Source organism: Athalia rosae, chromosome 7 (genome assembly GCF_917208135.1).
Source record: "Athalia rosae chromosome 7, iyAthRosa1.1, whole genome shotgun sequence".
Taxonomy (NCBI): Eukaryota; Metazoa; Arthropoda; class Insecta; order Hymenoptera; family Athaliidae; genus Athalia; species Athalia rosae.
The window spans coordinates 4,954,377-4,973,198 of record NC_064032.1 but is presented as its reverse complement, the minus strand read 5'-3'; the positions used below and the strand labels follow the sequence as shown (position 1 = coordinate 4,973,198).

Below are 18,822 nucleotides of genomic sequence, written 5' to 3'. Positions count from 1 at the left end.
CGCGTATTAAAGTTAACACGTTATACCAGGGATTCAAAATTCCTCGTGATTTTCGCTCAGTGGTTTTTTCGGCTTTGTGATCGTATTAACGTAGCTTCGAAAAATATCGCCCTGATATTCTGTGTCTGAATAAATTACGGTACTTTCGCTCATTCCGAATAGACACCTATAACGAACGACGTAGGAGTACGACACGTTTTTCGACCGATATAAAAACTTATTTCCATAGTTTTGTCAGAGTCGTTAACGAATCGCAACGACCGTAAGAAACTCGAGTACGACGGAGCGTCATGTATGAAATATAAAATATTACCGTCAACAGTTATGAATTGCGAAACGATGGAACCGCTCGACTGTCCGTTAAAAAAAAAAGTTAAAAAAAAATGGGCCAATTTTACGCCGAATTCGAGCCGGTCTTGTGCCACGACGTGCGCAAGTATACGAAGAAGTTGAATGCCGAATGCGTCGGTGTTCCTGACCCACGTGACATTCTCGCTAATCTTAACCTAGCGTACTCTGTCGCTCATTTATCAAAGCGGCTGGCCCGTCGTCTGCCCGACGTGCTGAAAGATCAAGATTTTTTTATTGGCTGGTGAAAGGACCGCGGTCGGTACGATTATACGTACTTGACGAGGCCCCTCATTTTCTTCCGAATCGTTTATTATTATTCAGTCACCTTTTGGTTTGCTCGTCACTTAGGAAGTGGTCCGTGCTCATGAACGGCTAGTTGTCGCGTCGCGGCGGAGGAGGAGGGGAGTCTTTGACATTTAAAAGAATCACATCTCGTTGGCACGATGGCAGGACTCGAGGGATACGAAAGAGCCTACGGAATTCGTCCTTCCGAACCGTGGGAAGTCGGGTCTACATTTCCAAGCAAATATCATGGTCGTGAGGTTATACGTCCCCTGGACATACCCGTCGTTCATCCCCTGGCAGAGGACAGCCCGCCCCCTGAAGATGGTACGATCATCTAACGCTGCTCCAAGTCTTCTACTGTCACTCTGAAGTTGATCATTTTTACGGCTTTGCAGATGTAACGGTCAAAAAATATGTCGGTTTGGGCTGCGGCTTGGCTAGTCTAATAACTGAGAATCTTTTGATACACCCGTTCGTCGTTCTCCGAAGACAATGCCAAGTGAACCCTGGCGCCGTGAAATACCATCTAGTTCCGATCACATTGGTACCTGTCATAATGCGCTTGCATCAAACACAAGGACTCAACACGCTGTGGAAAGGAATTGGCTCTGCATTACTCGTTAGAGGGTTGACTTTGGCGGTTGAAGATCTCGTATCAAAGATCACTCCTTGGCCAAAGTAAGGTGACCCTGACAAAGTCGTTCGGGTTGAATATTCTGTGGAAAGTTGGTGAATTAATTTTTTGGTTGCACTTTTTTGATAACAGGGAAATAACATGCAATAGTTCACTGCGATCTTTCGGACAGCACCTCCTGCTCAAGTGGTGAGTTCAGGATCAATCCAGGCCAGATTCAAGATTCCCCGATAACCCGACTGATGCTATAAAATATTTTTTGTAGCGTTTCAATTGGGATCGTTACCCCATTTTACTCTGCTTCCCTGGTAGAAACTGTTCAATCAGAAATTGCATCGGAGCGACCTGGGATTCTGGACGTATTCAGAGATGGTGCTATAAGGCTTTTGGAAGTTGGCAATAAGGGGAGACTGATTCCAATCTACGCGCTTCTTCCACCAACGATCGCCTATGGTGTCACAAAGTATCTTTTTGCTCTGATAGTACGGGGAGTTACAAGCAGAATAATGCACGTCAGACATAAGCACTCGCAACAATTGAGAGTGAGACTCACATTTTCCATTTTCACAGTTGACTTTTTTCCGATCGATCTTACAAACGAATGATCTTCTGCTTTATAGGGGGCATACAGCAGGGATTTGGTGTCAGAATCGGTGGTACAAGATATCGAGCTCCATTCGATAGTTGTGTCCATGTGCGCGGCGGACATAATTTTCTATCCATTTGAGACTGTGATCCATCGGTTACACTTGCAGGGAACTCGAACCATCATAGATAATTTGGATACAGGACGAAGCGTTACTCCTTTGTTAACGGGTTACAGCGGAGCTATAGATTGCTATCGTACAATCATATCTACGGAGGGTCCTTTTGGTTTGTACAAGGGATTCGGTTCGCTCATTCTACAATTTGCAGCACACGTATTAGTTATAAGAGCCACAAAATGGATACTCACCGAATTGACAGGTGTAATGCGACCAAAACCAAAGCCCAACAAGACACCTCCGCACAGTTACTACAGTGGAATATGAGACGATCGTTAGTTTTCCCTTGCCTTATTTTTTTGCTTCCAGAGATCCTGACAAGTTCACAATTTATTAATGTGAAAATTTTCGCTGACGAATGTTTCTTATCTTTTCGGTTACAAATATTAAAAATTGTCACAGGGATAGTCGATATCGTCACTAATCGGTACCAACAAGAGTTATTTCGGATGAGTGACGATTATCTGTTACATAAAGAATAGGTAGACAAGTATTTATTAAATCGATAACATTGATTGCTACTATCTAATAATTGTATAAAGTGTATGATTTGATAAAGTAGTATATGTTTTTTGCAAACGATAAACTTGATTTATTTTCGAATTTTGATGAACTTTCTATACTGCGCTTGTCAATTTCACAAGTCAGACTTTGGTCCCAACTATTAAGAGCAGAATCTAGTCAGAAATTAGGTAATGTTTTGTATATGAGTATTTAAAAACTGGGAGTTTTAGTGGTGGCTTGTCTCACATATCTACTGAACTATGATCTCTGATGATGAACTAGAGGATACAAATAGGTAAAGTTTGTTCTAGAATTAAAACGTATCCGCAAACTTTAGGAATATTCTGTAAATATACATATTTTTATTCAACGATGAAATTGTGCGTATGCAGAATTAAATGGAATAGAATTTTATCTTTGCCGTTATACGACTTGTGGAGTAACAAGTAGCAGTGACGATTAAATAAACTTCTCGTCACAGTGAAAGCGTAGGTACCAAGAGAATAGAACCTTTACAAAATTAATAATTACTGGTAGGTATTTATGTACACCAAAACCATGGATTTGAAAAATTCGCAGAATAAATGTTGATGATAAACAATTATTTAAGTTGTTCATTTATTATAAATATACCCTTGTACAATGTAAATTAGCTATAATATATTCAGCGATCAATTCAATATATATTATTCTGAGCGCCATAGGGTCCTGGCCATGATAAATTGGGAGAATTACTTCGATATAATATTTCGCGTAATTTTTTTTCTATCCTTCAACACATGAGTCATTTACGAGGGAATATTTAATATAGTTTATTGATAAACTGATGAAAGATAAGAATTGTAGCACCTACGTCTCAGCTACGAAGTATACATGAAAATTACGTCTGTACTTTTTTTTGTTTATATCATGAACAATAAAATGGTTTGATGGCAGTTATCGGAGGTTTGCATTCTCAGGAACTTATGGCTCTCACGAAGGGTTACGCGTTATAGCTACCACCTCTCAACGGTGTGTGCTAAGAAAATTTAATCACACGTATTCACATACGCGTGGTCAGAACTATTTATCAAGAGAACGTCGTTTGACCCATTGGAGCAAATTTCAATAGTTACGTTTCGATGCCATCCACGTTAGTACGCGTCCATTTACTACTCCTTTTGTTCAACTAACAATAAGCTATCACTATGTACAATATATTACAAGGAATCTTTATCGGATCTATTGTCGAATAAAAATAATTTACTTCCTTTCGACCATATGTGGCCTAAAAAGAACATCAATACCAAACGCACATACTCAACATTACTGTCCAGACAAAATCCTTTCTATCTTAACTTTAATTAAATGTACTCTGTTTTAAGACTCTAGAAATATATTCCAAAGAATATCAATTACTCAACACATATGATACAAGATCTCTAGAATTGAAGTATTGATTCATTCATTATGTTACTTTCATCGTGCAGCTAGAGGCAGGATTTTGCTCCTGTCGGGCTGCGATTTGATCTATGATCTGAACATTTAATTTTGTGATAGAACAATAAATTCGCGCAGAGATCGCAATTCGGCATTTTTTGCCTCCACGACAGCGGGGAAGATTTGTACCGATACTAGATTGCTTTCCTTATCAATGGTCAAGAGTCAAAATCATATTAAAAACAAAAAATCAAGTTTGACAAGAACAGCGATTTATTAAAAGTAGGTATAAAGATCTAAGCATTCTTGCATAGTTTACTCACCCAAGACTTGAATTTGTCGTGAAGACGGTATCCAGATACGTCTTACCAGATGAAGATTGTTTTACTTTTTTGATAGACAGGAATATTTTACTTTTTTATTTCGGGCCGCCGAGTAGAGCCGCGATCTCAATTTGGATAACTTTGACGATAAAAAACAATAAATTACTGTTTCGTTAATTCTGCACGTGTTGCGCCTGCGGCAGTTCATCTTCATTTGTTTCTGCACGACGTATATACTGCGGCTTCTCATCACCACGAACACAAGCCTCTGTAACGTGTACAGACATTATATCGCTGCCTGGCACCTCGAACATCGGTTCGAGTAACAACGATTCCATGATTGCCCTCAGGCCTCTCGCTCCCGTTTTCCTTTCCATTGCAAGGGCTGCGATGGCTGCCAATGCATCTGGTGCAAAGGTTAGTTCAACCTGGTGAAAAAATGTTCGTGATTTAGAGGCCTGATTGAATATAGAAAATGGAGTATTTAAAGTTCATTTATGTACCTTATCCATGGAGAAGAGCATACGGTACTGTGGAACCATGGCGTTTTTAGGTTCGGTGAGGATTCGAACAAGCATTTCTCTGTTGAGGGTATGGAAAGGTACAAGAACGGGAAATCTCCCAACGAATTCAGGTATCATACCGAAATCTATGAGGTCCCTGGCCTCGACTTGTCTAAGGAGCCAATCCTTTTCTTTATTGTCGTCGTCAGCCGAGGGAGACATATTTGCAACATCGGCCAGACTGGCGGCTCTGCGTCCTGGGCTTTCGGACGATGGAGTGGCACCAAAGCCAAGATATTTTTCATTTTTACGGCGTGATATGAGCCTGTCTAATCCATTGTACGCACCCGATGCGACGAATAAGATATTCGTGGTGTCAACTTGGAGAGTGTCACCTCTCAACTTTCGAGAGCTGTTTTTTTCAGGAACATTCACGATAGTGCCTTCGAGCATCTTGAGCATTCCCTGCTGTACTCCTTCTCCACCGACATCTCTGAGCTGGTGAATACCTGGTACGGCTCCGATCTTATCCACTTCGTCTAGGAATACGATTCCCATCTGTGCTCTATCGACAACATAGTTTGCGTCTTGAAGGAGCTTCGCTATTACGCTCTCGATGTCTTCGCCGACATAACCAGCTTGTGTTAAAGTGGTGCAGTCGCAGATAGCGAATGGAACGTCAAGACACTGAGCAATCGTTTGCGCTAACAAAGTCTTCCCCGAACCAGTTGGCCCTAGCAGGAGTATATTACTTTTTTCCAATTTTAATTGATGTTGGTTGCTGTCTAAAATATCCGACCCAATAGTTGACTGGTTGCCAGATGACTTTTGCTGCTGTTCAGCACCAGGAGGAACGTGCTGAAATCCAACCCCGAGTGAATTTCCAATACTCGATATGTGAAGAAGGTCTGTGGGTAAGAAATAGGGAGTTATTTAGTTCCGTGTATTATCCACATATCGTTGATCAATCTAATTATTCTAGGGAAACTAGAAATTTCAAAATAATAATACTTCAAAATGCGAGAACATCTATGTAATAATGACTTATAGGATTAATTTGGCAAATTGGTATTACGTGGTTTGAGACCTCTATGTGTGAAGGGATGATTGGATTCCTGCGTTGTTGCCGGGTTTGTGCTGACCTGCGTAGCCGTTTGCATGGGCAAATTGTTGTGTATTCGTTTATAGTGGTTGTACACAGCTACGCTCAAAACTTTCTTGGCGTACTCCTGGCCAACTACATGCTTGTTCAAGTACTCGAAAATCTGAAATCAATGTAGACGGGTAGAAGTGGCATAGCTAAATTTTCTTTCCCACAATTTGTTGACGCTCGACTATTGTAACTGTAGATTCAGACGTCAAGGTAGCTTGACACTTGGCTAACATTCAATAAGTTATTTCTGGATTGCACATAGAGTACTGATATTAAAATAAAACTTTCGCAACATTGTGACCTATGTTAATGGATATTACAAATTATACTAGGTGTGTTTATAAACAAACTTTTTTTGGTGGCGGAGGCGGTTTTCTGTAAAACCCTTGTTTCGGTTCTTCAGGCCTCAGCGCTTCTTTCAAACTTCTCTTGGAGTCAATTTCAGATAACACCACAAAGAAATGATGACACTTTTCACACTTTACGAACCTTGTCGATGCTGGAAGGTTGAAAGAGAAAAAGATGTTTTCATTAAGTCAACTCCATATCAATGTCAACATTGGTAGCTTGTAAAATTTTGGTTGCATCATAGCATTACACAAATAAATAAGCAGATAACAAAGGCAAATGGATTTGCGCACTTACAGACGAACGTTTCGACGTGCGTGCATGGATCTCCGCACTTTGGACAAGTAAGGGTATTTTTGTTCCCTCCGCCAGTACCACCTGTTGTTCCAGTCGGTGGCGGGCTAGCCCCGACATCCTTGTTTGGAGGAGGATTATCACTCGTTGATTTCCCAAGAGTACCAGAAGAAGTGACTAGTGGCCGCGAGGCAACCACTCTTACAATTTTGTGTACTGCAAAAAAAAATTGACTAAAAATCACTTTTGTAGAGCGTGTTCGTGTAAATTGTATGCACATTATTCCTCCAGCTGGAATGACCGTGGATAAATACGATCATTATATCCACGATACGATCATTAGGCAACGTAATGAGAATATGAAAAAGTTTGGTAGAAACTATGTAAATAAAATGGAAAAGAAAAAACTTGATGTACTTACCATGATTGGTAACATGGTTGGAGGAGGCTAAGCGACCAGCACTAACCAGACAACATCGGACGCAGCTCATCCTAGCAATAACCTCTTCTTACAGATAGATGTGTAATTGTGAGGTTTCGTCTGCTAAGATCTAAGCTGCTGCAATCAGATAAATATTACAGAGTCAAATATAAAGCAACAATAGAAATGTTCGCTAAAACATTACAAGAATTTTTCTTTGTATCAGGAATTATTTCTAACGTAACCAAGAGACGAAATAAAAATAAGAGCAAAGACGGCACAGAGCATAGATGAGAAAAGAGTTGATTCGTCGTTGACATCGTGATACAAAAGGAATAATTGGATGTCATTTGAAGGATGAATTGCATGTTTTGTTTTGTTTGAATAATTCGATTAGCAAAGATTAATACTGATAGCACGTATAGCGAATGAAATTTTTCGGGTTGACTGCGAAATATCAGGTTGGTGACGCAAATATCTCAGCTATTTACTCTGGCAGAGCGGATAAGGATAAGAGCGAAATCAGCAGGACAATAATTAAAGATAAACTGACAGGAGTTAGGTATATATTGATGTGGACGTTGCATGTGATGTATGTATACTGCGAAATGAGAAAAACAATCGCAGCCTACAGTGGTGCAGGCGAAAAAACGGAGTCAAGGTCACCAATTAGCCAGGTGGCAGTTTATTGTCGAACTGTAAATTGTTCGGTACTCAAGTTCAGCTATAGAACTGTCAATAACACGTCATCTTCTCGAGCAAAGTGGATAGCTCTAATTACCTGATGGATGGGTGAGATACAATGCAAGATGTGGAAATCTCCAACAGCCTCCGACTACGTGACATGAGAAACTAAAGCGACATCTTTAGAACATGTTGACAAATAAACAAAAACTCACGGTAGAACGGCGTCTGCATCCGTGTTCCTCCTCCTACGACTAATCGACCACAGCGACCGCGACTCCGAGTGCACGATCGACCTACTATCAACCTCGAATTGAAGCTACAAATTCAGACAGCTTGTGATGTTTTTTTTTTGTTATGTGTTTAGAATAGCATGACCACCACGTGGGGTGTAGCTGTCACGTACCGCAATTGATTTACTTGCGTCAAACTTGAAAATTTTAATTGTTTCAAATCTATTAACAATTCCTGCGCAATGTCAAAGATAGAGATAAATAATGAGGTGAGTTACGCAAGCGCGATTGTTTAACATTTTAGGTTACATTACAAATACCTTGTGAATTATTTCATTCATGTATTTCTCTCTGTACGTCACCTTTTGAGCTATCAACTGGTCTAATGAGGTATAATTTTACAGATAGTGCTAATGAGACACACGGTGCGTCGGGCACGGGTAATTGTGATAAGAAAACTGGTGAAGCAAGCCAAACTGTTACGAAGTAAAAAGGGCGACGATAAGAAATTGGAAAAGTATAAGCGGAAGGCAGATAAACTTGGACAGGAAGTAGTTTCTATGAAAAAGATTCCAGATGACGAGGTCACCAGGTTCTCTATAACGAATCAAAGGACCCTAGAGAATATTTTATCTGATCCAAAATCTGACCTAAAAGACTGTGTCTTAGCAAGGCTTTCACATAACAAACTACTTATCGATAGAGTGACAAAATTCAAGGAGAAATTCCCGAATTATGAGGAGCACCTGGGACCTGGTAGAAGAAAACTGTTGAAGTTGAAGAGAAAAGAGGGAAAACAAGCTAAGAAAGGAGCAAGAATAGAAGATGCACATTCAGAGTCTGAAGAAGACGCAGTTGACGAGGAAGAAGATGATGCAGTTGCTCAAAAAGAGGAAGCAGATTCACCGATAGATAATGATGATCGTACAACTGTAACTAATACACCCCTAGTCGAGGAAAAAATCCCAGAAAATAATAACGCTATCGAAGACGAAGCGATAAAAGCCCCTGCTCTCTTGCAAAAGAGGAAGTTAGTAAGCTCCAATAAGAAAGTGGAAAAGAGTAAAAAGCCGAAAGCAAAAGTAGACAAGTTATCAGGGATATCTCTGACCAATAAAGAAGGGACATTGAAGAGGTTTACAACTTTCCTCGAAGAAAAAGTTGCTGAAAATTCAGCTGTCGTTTCTCCTGAACGGGTCACTGAGGAAACCAACGACAAAAAAATTAATTTGGAGAAAGAAGTGGACTCGTTTTTCATGACAGAAAGTGGAGATGGGCAGTACTTGAGTGTCGTTGTTCCTAAACCAAATTTGACAGAGGAAGAAGAAGATAGTTCGGCAGGTTATCCGCGAAAGAACTTTACAAATTCAAGGGGAGAGATAAATTCATCAAGGTCGAGGAATGGCAAATTCTTCGACAAGGTTGGATATGACGATGCCAGATCGAATCAAAACAATAATTTCTCCGGCAGAAATAGTCATAAGTTCCGGGAGCAACGACAGGATTCTTTCAGCAGCTCAAAACGGCCTAGGACAGATTTCAATAACAAAGATAAAACGTCAGTTTCTGAGAGCGTGCATCCTTCCTGGGCGGCAAAAAAGAAGCAGCAGGAAATTTTGAAACAAGGATTCCAAGGAAAGAAAATCGTTTTCGACGATGCCTGATTAGCTTCCCTATTGATTATAAGACATAAATCAGTAGGTAAATCGAAACTAATGAACTGTAAATTATACATACAAGGAATCAAATAAAAGAAAGAAAAAAAATTCCGAGTCTAGTGTTGCTGTCAGATCGTTGAACTAACTTGAAATCCAAGTCCTATAACGTACCATATCACTGTTCCAGAAATCGAGTATGATTCATAAATATGATGTGCTATGGGAATTCGAAACGTAAAAATTGTTATTTCAGCATTTGTGCGATGAACCTTCACGAGGCTGATTTCATGGAAAAGTATGTCTCCACTAGTTTAGCGGTGATAGAATAATGATGACGTAGCACGAAAAATAGAATTGCGGGTCTGTTTTATCAGCGTGCCGCATTCATAGATGAAAAAAATTAATTATCCGAACTGCGGTGAAACTCGGTTGTCAGTATTTTCGTGACTGGAAGCGGCCGCACATTTCCATGAACTGGATGTAATTTGATGCGATAATAATAATAATAGCGATGATTCCAATTTCTATTGAATATTGAATGTATTTATTTTCAAAGCACTGAAAATACTTGAAATCATATTATTCGGGTCGATTTTTGGACCGTAGACCGGATAAATTAATCCTGCGATCCCGAACGCGCTAGAACTACCGGTATCAAATCGCTAGATTTATATTTCCAGGTCCAATTGGATTCCTATATAATCAAGGCACAATCGATACCTGCACAAACGGTTATAGAAGTTGAATTGGAAATGTCACTCACATAAAATTCCACTGCTGTTATTTTGCCGGACAATCGAACACAGTATTGGCCTGTTTATGTGAGCAGTCGTCATTCGATGCTGTGAGAGCAAAATTCAATTACAGGTATCATTTCGATGTAGAATTATAATGTTATTTACAACACACCAAAAAAAAAAAATTTATAAATAAATCGTTGAGAAAAAAAAAAAATCTCTTGCCAAAATATTATTACGTTATTATTTTACATATTATTATACACATGTTTACATATCATACCGCAGATAAAATTTAGCACGCGATTGTTAAGAAATTCGCCTATCGCACTTCAATTATCGCGTTACAAGTTTCGTGATCTTCTGTAAAGTCGTCAACGAAATATATATAATAAACTGAGCGATAAAAATCCGCACGTGTACGTCGCTTTTAATTATATATTTTTTGTACATGAATATATATACGTATAAATGTATATATATTTATATATATATACTTCTTTTTAATACACTCGCGTATGTGTAAGTTACGTAGAAATGGAGAAAAAAAAATGTTCGAAGTAAAATAATAAAATAAATAAAATAATGCTGATGCTGATGCAGTCAGATTTTTTTTTTTTTTTTTCTACTTTATAACGACTGTCAATAAAACGTAATAATGAAGAGGCATTGTATGAATCGCCGCAAAAATTTCTCACAGCGCGGCGTCTCGTTAGATAAGGAATAGATCATCTTTCGTCTATCTTGAAAGTTTCGCCTATTTTTTTTCGTGTTTTTCGTATCCCACGATAATTCGAAAACCAAAATGAATGAAAATAAAAGTAGTTATTCTTCACCATGAGGAGCTGAAAATTAGTGAAAATAAAATAATACGTTGAAATTGTTTACGGTGTAGCCGGATCGAATGTCTTATTTATTTTTCGAGAGAGTTCGTTGCTTTTCGCCGTGGGTAACTAGCTGAGAGTCAACCGGAAGTCCTTTGCGACGACGCACCAGATCCATGTATCGTTTAGCCCGGTTACCGCTGTCGGGTTTCTCGCCAAAGTGGAGGTACTCCTCTTCCGTCGACGGCACCCAGTACGGATCCTGCTCGATCACCTGTAAAACAAAGTCAATGGCGATGAATGAATCTGCAAAAAAAAAAAAAAGGGAAAAAATCGATACGCAGCTCGGTACCAATTTCCAAAAATTGTTCCCTGGCGCACCGATACCCCCCCCCCCCCGCTCACAATCGGATTAACGACAAACCAACGACTGTAAATTCTCGATACCTTCCGATTATGTAAATACCGAGTCCCGCGTGTCCTTTACCGACCTACCTACGTACGTACCCAACCGCCGACCTATCCGCAAATTTAATGGACCGAATAAAACGCGTGTAATCATCACAAAGCGTGTCTCCGCAGTTAAGGTGGGCAGGTAAATGGCTTCGTATATCGTGTGTTGCCGCTTGCTTCTGCGTATACGGTGTAGAGGTATATAAGGAGATAAATATACAGGTATACGTATATGCACACAGGTAGTAGCGGTTCCGCAGGGTCCGTCCAACCGGCCCCTTCCTCTCCTCCTCCCGTATTTTTAGAGCCTCGAGTCCCGGGGGCACGTGAAAAGAGGGAGAGAGAGAGAGAAAGAGAGAGATAGATATTCGGAGAGATGATGGGCCTTTTCGGACAAAACTTTTCCCCCGCCAGCGACGTACAGTATAGTACGGTATAGTTATAAGATCTTGCGTAAGTCGGTAGCACTCCGAATTAGTGGTCCTCCTCCGTTCCCCCTCCCCCCCGCGCCCCAAAAAAAAAATAAAAAAAAAAATCCCCCTCGTCTCCCGTAGCGGCGGTAAACTTTCGTCCGGCACGACGTCGCCCCCCACCCCTCGCGTCGCCCCGTCGAGATCGCCGAACCAATCCCAGCCCATTTTTCTACCGGCTATACTATTTTTCGTATATGCGCGCTCCTCGTTTCCTTCTTATTTCTCCCGTTTGTTTATTTGTTTGTTTGTTTGGTTTTGTTTTTTGTTTTTTGTTTTTTTTTTCTTTTATTATTCTCGGCCCCCCCCCCTCGTGCCCCGGCGCCTCTGCTCTTCTCATCTCATCTCTTCTCGGGCCCGGCGGACTTGGTCCCACTTCACTTCTGTTTCCCCCCCCCCCCCCCCCCCCCCGTCATTCCCCCTTCATCCCGCGCGCGTCCTGCTCTTCTCCTCTATCCGCTTTCGATCCTTCCTTCGGAGTTGGTGTGGTGTGTGTGTGTGGTTTTTTTTCTCCTCTCCTCTCAATTTTTTTCCTACCTTTTCTTTCTCTGCGCTCGGCCGTATTGAAATTTATAAGATGTGGACACCTGGCCCGCGGGTAGCGAACGGGGAATGTATTGACCCGCGGGTTGATTCGAGGTAGCTTGGGATTCGGACAATTTATTTAAAGCCGGGAATCGAGCAGATGGTAGCCAGGGGTTTTTGTTTCAGCCAGATTTGTTTTCGTGCTGCTTAGCCGGTGCTTCTCTACCCCCCCCACACCACCCTCCCCCCCCTCCCCCTCCCCGTCTATCCTTATTGCCGTCGCTCTGCTCCCGATTCTCTTCCCTCTCCTGTAAAGCTACTCGGGTCTTCGGGATTTTCGGTGGCTTCGAAATCGGACGAAATCGGAATGAGCAACCTGTTGCGTCTCCTTATACTCCTAGTTCCCAATTATTTAACGGAGGTTCCCTGCGTCTATCCCTAATATTTTTTTTCTCCCAAAATCCGGTCAACGCCGGAGATGAATTTTATACAAAATTTAATTCGTAACGATAGATTTACAGCGACGGGGTCGGTTCGTATGGACCGAAAGGAGGTGAAAAAAATGGAAGATTTTCAAGGAACAAAATCGACGATTTTTTGGCCGAAAATGGGGGGGGCGGAAGACGAGGTAAAAATAAATTGGGTAAAAAGAAGCGATTCTCGAGGATCGTCGAGCGGATCTATATAGCGGCTGTTGCCACGCGCTGGACCGGGATGCTGCGATCGGGAGAATCGAAGGAGAAGAATAAGAAGAATAAGAATAAGAAGAAGAAACAGCCTCAGGACGAACAATGCGATGATCGGATCGTTGCCGCCGCCACCGTTTTCATCGGCGAACCGCGTGTTTTCTAGTTTGGTACGACGCTCGAGACTCTTTATATAGCGGTTATAAAATCAGCAAGTTTTTCCTCAGATCGCGTGGTAATCTTCCGGTCAGTCTCAGTTCTGATCCTTCTTAGCCTCCTCCTCCTCTTCTTCTTCTTCTTCTTTTCTTTTTATACACATCGCGTAGTTTTTTCTTCTTTTCTTTTCTTTTCATTTTTTTCTTTCTTTTTATTCCTTTTATATACATCTCTATTTTTACATTTATATATATATATATATATATATATATATATATATATATATATATATATATATATACCTCAACCGCGTGCGCAGGCCGTTAAGGCCGGACCGACGACCAGAATAACGAACACCGATAGAAAACGACCTTATAAGAGAGTCTCTCGCGCAGAATAAAACAATCCTCCAAAAAAAAAAAAAAAAAATCGATCGACATAACAAGCCAATCGAAATCGATCCAACCGAGTGTCCGAAATAACGAAGTGCTTCCCCGTTTCGAGTGACTCGATCTATACAAACTAAGAAAAAAAAAAAAAAAAAAATCGAAACTCGAAACTCGTCGCGGACGAATTCGGACGTCAATTTTTGAGAACGCCGAGTCGGACGGTACGAGAGTTGAACAACTAGGCTTCGGCGTACGACAACCTTAAGGATACGGGGAGTAGAGAGCCGTGACCAACGCGGCCGGCCTGGGTGCCGGGGACATGGGATGTTGGGCACAGTGGCGCGCGTGACGAAAGATCGAAAAAATTTTATTGTAAGATCGGTCTAGGAAGCGCACGCTCCGACGCGAGCCTGTAAAACGCGCTCGCTGACGTTACAATACGTATAGTATATATACGGAGTATAAGAAACTACCCACGGTACGAATACGAAAGGGATGAGGGGGGAGGGGGGGGGGAAAGGGGTGGACGTAAAACCTACGTACGTTACAGTGTATGAACGAAGGAAGGCGTATAAACCCCGACTCGCGGGGTAAGCCTACAATCTCGGCAAAACACGACTCGGATCGAGCGTATATATACGTATACGTATAGCCAGCGCGCCAGGGGAATTATCGAGGGGCGGTGGAGTGTAGAGTCGCGCGTCCGTTTCTTCGTCCTTTTTTTCGGTAGGATATGTACGTACGTACGCTACCCCGTGTATATAACTATGTATGTGTATATGTACACCGCACACACACACGCGCACACACTTCGACTCGATTCGTTCGGTTTCTTCATTCATTAATCCATTCTTGTTTACTGCAGAGCAGGAAAACCCCGCCAACTATACGCACGTACATTGTATACAATATGCGTATACGACGCCATGCGATATTTTAAGAGTTTAATAATAAGGAGAGGAGAGATAGAAGCGTTTTTCCCATTATATTTAATAATTCGTCTTATAGGGGCGTTCAATTTATTCTATTCCGAATTATTCGTATCACCCTCTGGGCTTCTTTTTTAATTATATATAATAACGGTAATCAGATACGTTCTGGAGGTTAGGTGGGCGTTCGTAGAAACAGACGTTTAATTTTTTTCCCTCTTCCTTTTCTTATTCTTTTTTTTTTTTTTTTTTTTTTGTTTTTCTTCTGTTTCTCCCTCCCTCCCAACGACAGGGAATTAAGTGGGCTTCTCAGGTATAACGAAACTTCAGCGCCCGTATCTCTGCACCCTCGAAAATATGATTCAAATTTTGCTACGCCTGCACCGCCCCGCCCCGCTTCCGAGGATCCCCAAGGTGCAATTCCCTCCCTCCCCCCCTCCCCCCAGGGCTCCTCCATCTCCTTCCATTTTCCGTTCGAAGATCCGATCCGATCCGATCGGTTCGTCGATTCTCGAGATCGCCGGTCGCGATTAAGCCGGGCGAAGTGTCGATGAAAAAGTATTACCCGGAGGGGGGGCGGAGGGGGAGGGGGGGGGTCGAAATATTCCTCGAAAAGTCCTTAGGAAAGGCGAAACGTTATGAAGAGGGCCGTCGAGAGGCTGGAAGAGGTTCGCGGTAATGTTGACCCTTCGGAGTGTCCGATGATTGTATACCTATTGTCGAGGACACAATGTAGCCGCGGGGGCCTGAAACCTATACACTCCGATTCCGTGGTGCAGGCCGGTCGATTTTTCGGGTGCCGAAGGACTCGGTTCGGTTCGGTTTGGCCAGCGACGGGAGTCGGACTCTACCGTAACGCGGGGCGGAAAGGAGTCGATTTTCGAATCGTTGAAACAGCGGAGACGGACCCGCCCGGGGCGGAGCGGAGCGTAGCCCTCCGGGGTCCCAGGGGGCGAGCCAACGAGCGGGTCAAAGTGCGCGACGGTCGCCCCCTTCCCCCCCCCCCCCCCCAGCGGCGTTTTCGCGAAAACAGACGAAAGACGAAATCAAAACAAATCTATCGTTGAACGGGCGTTTCAGGGGTGGAGGGGGGGATTTATTTTACCGCGCGATCACCTAACGGAATAACACATCGGTCGTAAATTACAGGAGACTGTGGAAGGCGCTGGTAGCGGGGTCGGTCGGTCGCGCTTGTTAAATAAAACTAAAAATGGAAACTTCCGTTCGATTCCATTCGATCGCGTGTCGCGCTCCCCGGGGCTCCGCTAATGGCGCAACGAGTGTATGGTACAGTACAGTATATATATATATATACGTATAGAAGTTTCCAGATAACCGTTTGAAGTTTTCTACAAGTCTCTATACGCCGTACGGAGCCGTATGTAATACGTATGTATGTACACCTTACCTCCCAGTGACTGAAGACTAGTTGAGGACTCGCCAGGCCGGATGTCTGGGTTCTTAGCTCCCGAGCTAGCTGGAAACTCTCGGGCACCGGGAGAGTCGCCAGAACGCGAAACTGACCGCCGAACCCCGAGGCGCTATCGGCCGCCACCACTCGACCCTGCCGTCTTCCGAACACGGCGTACAGTTTACCTGAAACAAACGAAACGAGAAACAAAAAAATTACGATCGTCGACGGAAGTGCAAATCTTCGTCGATTCCGAGCGCGTCTCGTCACCGCGACTTCCGCTTTTGGAAAAACTGTAAGACCGAAACAGGAAAGAAAAAAAAAAATTCCTACAGGTAGACGCAATATTATAATAAAACTATATGAAAATCGTATATTATACAAATTAAAGAAAAGCGGGATACACGCGAGATGGAAAAGGGATCCCGGGGGATCGGAAGATCCTCGCCGGTCGGTACGGAAGGTGCGAGACGGAGGGGCGGAAGGGGCGCGCGTTCGGGTTTCCGGTCGCGCCCCGGGGCACCTGCGCGCACCTGCGTCCCCCTACCCGCCCCCCCCCCCCCCCCCCCTCCCCGACGGCGAGGAGAACCGGCGGGAGGCGCCCTCCGCTGCACCCTGTCAAGTCTCTCGTCTTCCTCCGATTCTCCTCCCTTCGTACCTCCGATTCATCCCGCCCCGGCTCCCCCCCCCCCCCCCGCACCTTTCCGTTCCGCGCGGAAACTCGAACGCGCGATCATCTATTCCCACAACGGAGATTGTCGTCGTCGTTCTCTCCTCTCCTCCTCCTCGGCGTTGGGATGTACGAAAAACGGAAGCATCACAGCCACGGATTTGGGTACATAGGAATACAGCCGAGGTCGGGGAACCGGGGTAAATTATTACCCCAAATGGGGTAAAAATGAAACTTCGATTCGATTGATAGAAATTGAATAAATGATGTTTGAATTGAAATTTTCAGTTATTTTATTCTTTTCAAAATTACCACGGGAGGCTATAATATGAAAGATGTTAAAAAGAGGCGATTTCGTTTTTTTTTTTTCTATTTTATTTTATTTATTTGTTTTTCTTGCTCTTCGTCGTGGGGTAACATCGACTTGCACACAAAACTATCTCGGGGTAACGATTAAAAAAGAGAGTTCCCCGCCCGCCTGGAATACAGTACAAAAGAGGAGCAACGCAAACGAGCCACCGTCTGTATGTAACAACGTACGACGGCGATGTAGAGTTGGGAAGGAACAATCCGTTCCGAGGACTCGACGAAGCGCCCGCGCCGGTCGCTAGGATCACGTCCGAACGTATTACGTTCGACGCCGTCGATCGGTTGACAGCCCCTGGTTCATTGATGGATACCGGGCTCCATTCACGCGGCTCTCCGTTTCACCCCCGCCTCGTGTACGCGCGGCTTCGCGCTCCCAAGGTCACGGAATAAACGCGCTCTCTTCTCGATCGACCGAGTCCCACCGGGACACACTACTCGGGATCGATCGATCGATGTGATACAATATACACATTTCGGCGATTTCGAAGATTTCGACTCGACGCACGCTTAGCTTCCTAAGTAACGCCTGACCTATACTCGATCAATTTGAGATCGAGTATGTATTCAAGATTTCGGCCAATCACCGGTCATTTCAGCGACACGGATTCGACCGATCCGTTCACACATTTCTCAAACATACTCGATCTCGAAGGTTCGCCCCCGTAGGCCAGGCGTACGGGACGCGTGTGTCGTAAGAGGTGTGCAACGATTACGTTGCATCGGTTTTACTCCTCGCGTGGCGATACATTGAGATTCCATCTGTTGCACGATTGCACGGAGTAACGTATCGTCGTTGAACGTAGCGTAGCGTAGCGGAGATTGGAAACGCGAGCTGTCGCTTAGCGTATTGGTGTATACCATACGCTATAGCGTACGCTGTACTCGCTCCGGTGTTCGCGCCACCTACGCGCGTCGTTCGGCCGTCGCGTTCGAAGATCCGAAAGAAGGCCGGAGCCCCGAGGTGGTGGCCCCCCCGCCGACTGCAACCGCCTCGCCGGTGGCCCACGCAAATATCTACCGCCGCTCGGCCGACGCGAAACCGCTCGAAAACGCCACCGCCGCCGCCGCCGCCCCCTGACCAACGGGGGCTCGCCATCCTCGACCCCTCCGACGTTCGCCCCCCTCCCCCTGCCCCCCCTCTTCGTACGCTCTTACGATATATCCACACAGTTTGATATGTTTGCGCGGCGACGACAACATCCTCGGCTAATTGCATCGGCTAACGAGTTTCCAGAAACGTAAACGAGGGGGGGGGGGGAGAGAAGAAGGGGGAAGAAGAAGGGAGAAGAAGGAATAAGGAAGATGGGGATGAGGGGAGGGGGGAAACAGCGCGTGGACGAGAAGAAAACGAACCGCTCTAAGCACGAGAGGAAATTAAAAAAGAAACAAAAAAAACAAAAACAAAAACAAAAAAACAAAAAAACAAAAAAACAAAAAAACAAAAACGAAAACAAAAAAACAAAAAACAATTGACCAATCTTTTTGTCCGCACCCCGGTGTATATATATATATATATATGAGAGCGGCGGTCAATATGCAAGGAGTTCGAAACGTGAATAGAATCGATTGGCGCGATCGATTTGTAAAAGCGCGTATACGTGTATACATGTATGTGGAAGGAAAATAAAG

The 18,822-nt window shown here is 43.6% G+C and overlaps 4 protein-coding genes across 14 annotated transcripts in view; 2 read left to right on the top strand and 2 right to left on the bottom strand.

Moving 5' to 3' along the window:
- Positions 1-152: 152 nt before the first annotated feature.
- LOC105693060 (mitochondrial outer membrane protein SLC25A46-like) lies at positions 153-3,142 on the top strand. Of its 3 annotated transcripts, none has more exons than XM_048658373.1 (6): positions 153-262; positions 700-960; positions 1,032-1,314; positions 1,403-1,459; positions 1,536-1,812; positions 1,891-3,142. In XM_048658373.1, exons 2-6 carry the CDS (start codon positions 795-797, stop codon positions 2,299-2,301), a joined length of 1,194 nt encoding a protein of 397 aa, XP_048514330.1. In that variant the 5' UTR covers positions 153-262; positions 700-794; the 3' UTR covers positions 2,302-3,142. The 3 variants fall into 3 exon arrangements, with proteins under 3 accessions (XP_048514330.1, XP_048514329.1, XP_012268151.1); XM_048658372.1 differs by lacking the exon at positions 153-262 and adding an exon at positions 334-606; XM_012412728.3 differs by lacking the exon at positions 153-262 and having other exon boundaries at positions 334-960.
- Positions 3,140-10,359, bottom strand: LOC105693007 (ATP-dependent Clp protease ATP-binding subunit clpX-like, mitochondrial). Of its 8 annotated transcripts, none has more exons than XM_048658368.1 (7): positions 10,338-10,359; positions 7,000-7,137; positions 6,582-6,794; positions 6,287-6,435; positions 5,859-6,048; positions 4,784-5,691; positions 3,140-4,708 (listed from the first exon to the last, which is right to left on the bottom strand). In XM_048658368.1, exons 2-7 carry the CDS (start codon positions 7,067-7,069, stop codon positions 4,454-4,456), a joined length of 1,785 nt encoding a protein of 594 aa, XP_048514325.1. In that variant the 5' UTR covers positions 7,070-7,137; positions 10,338-10,359; the 3' UTR covers positions 3,140-4,453. The 8 variants fall into 8 exon arrangements, with proteins under 8 accessions (XP_048514325.1, XP_012268110.1, XP_048514327.1 ...); XM_012412687.3 differs by lacking the exon at positions 10,338-10,359 and adding an exon at positions 7,899-7,998; XM_048658370.1 differs by lacking the exon at positions 10,338-10,359 and adding an exon at positions 7,899-7,997 and having other exon boundaries at positions 5,871-6,048.
- LOC105693053 (serum response factor-binding protein 1) lies at positions 8,016-9,688 on the top strand. Its single transcript, XM_012412715.3, has 2 exons — positions 8,016-8,185; positions 8,321-9,688. Exons 1-2 carry the CDS (start codon positions 8,159-8,161, stop codon positions 9,578-9,580), a joined length of 1,287 nt encoding a protein of 428 aa, XP_012268138.2. The 5' UTR covers positions 8,016-8,158; the 3' UTR covers positions 9,581-9,688.
- A 173-nt stretch (positions 10,360-10,532) lies between the features above and the next one.
- The window catches only part of LOC105693418 (elongation factor-like GTPase 1), a 43,472-nt gene continuing 35,182 nt past the window's right edge, over positions 10,533-18,822 (bottom strand). The window contains exons 4-5 of one of the 2 annotated variants that reach the window (XM_012413329.3): positions 16,152-16,339; positions 10,533-11,409 (exon numbers count right to left, since the gene is read on the bottom strand). In XM_012413329.3, the coding sequence (XP_012268752.2) occupies positions 11,221-11,409; positions 16,152-16,339 (377 nt within the window). In that variant the 3' untranslated portion in view covers positions 10,533-11,220. The remainder of the gene's footprint in view (positions 11,410-16,151; positions 16,340-18,822) is intronic. The other variant, XM_048658365.1, reaches the window with a different exon arrangement.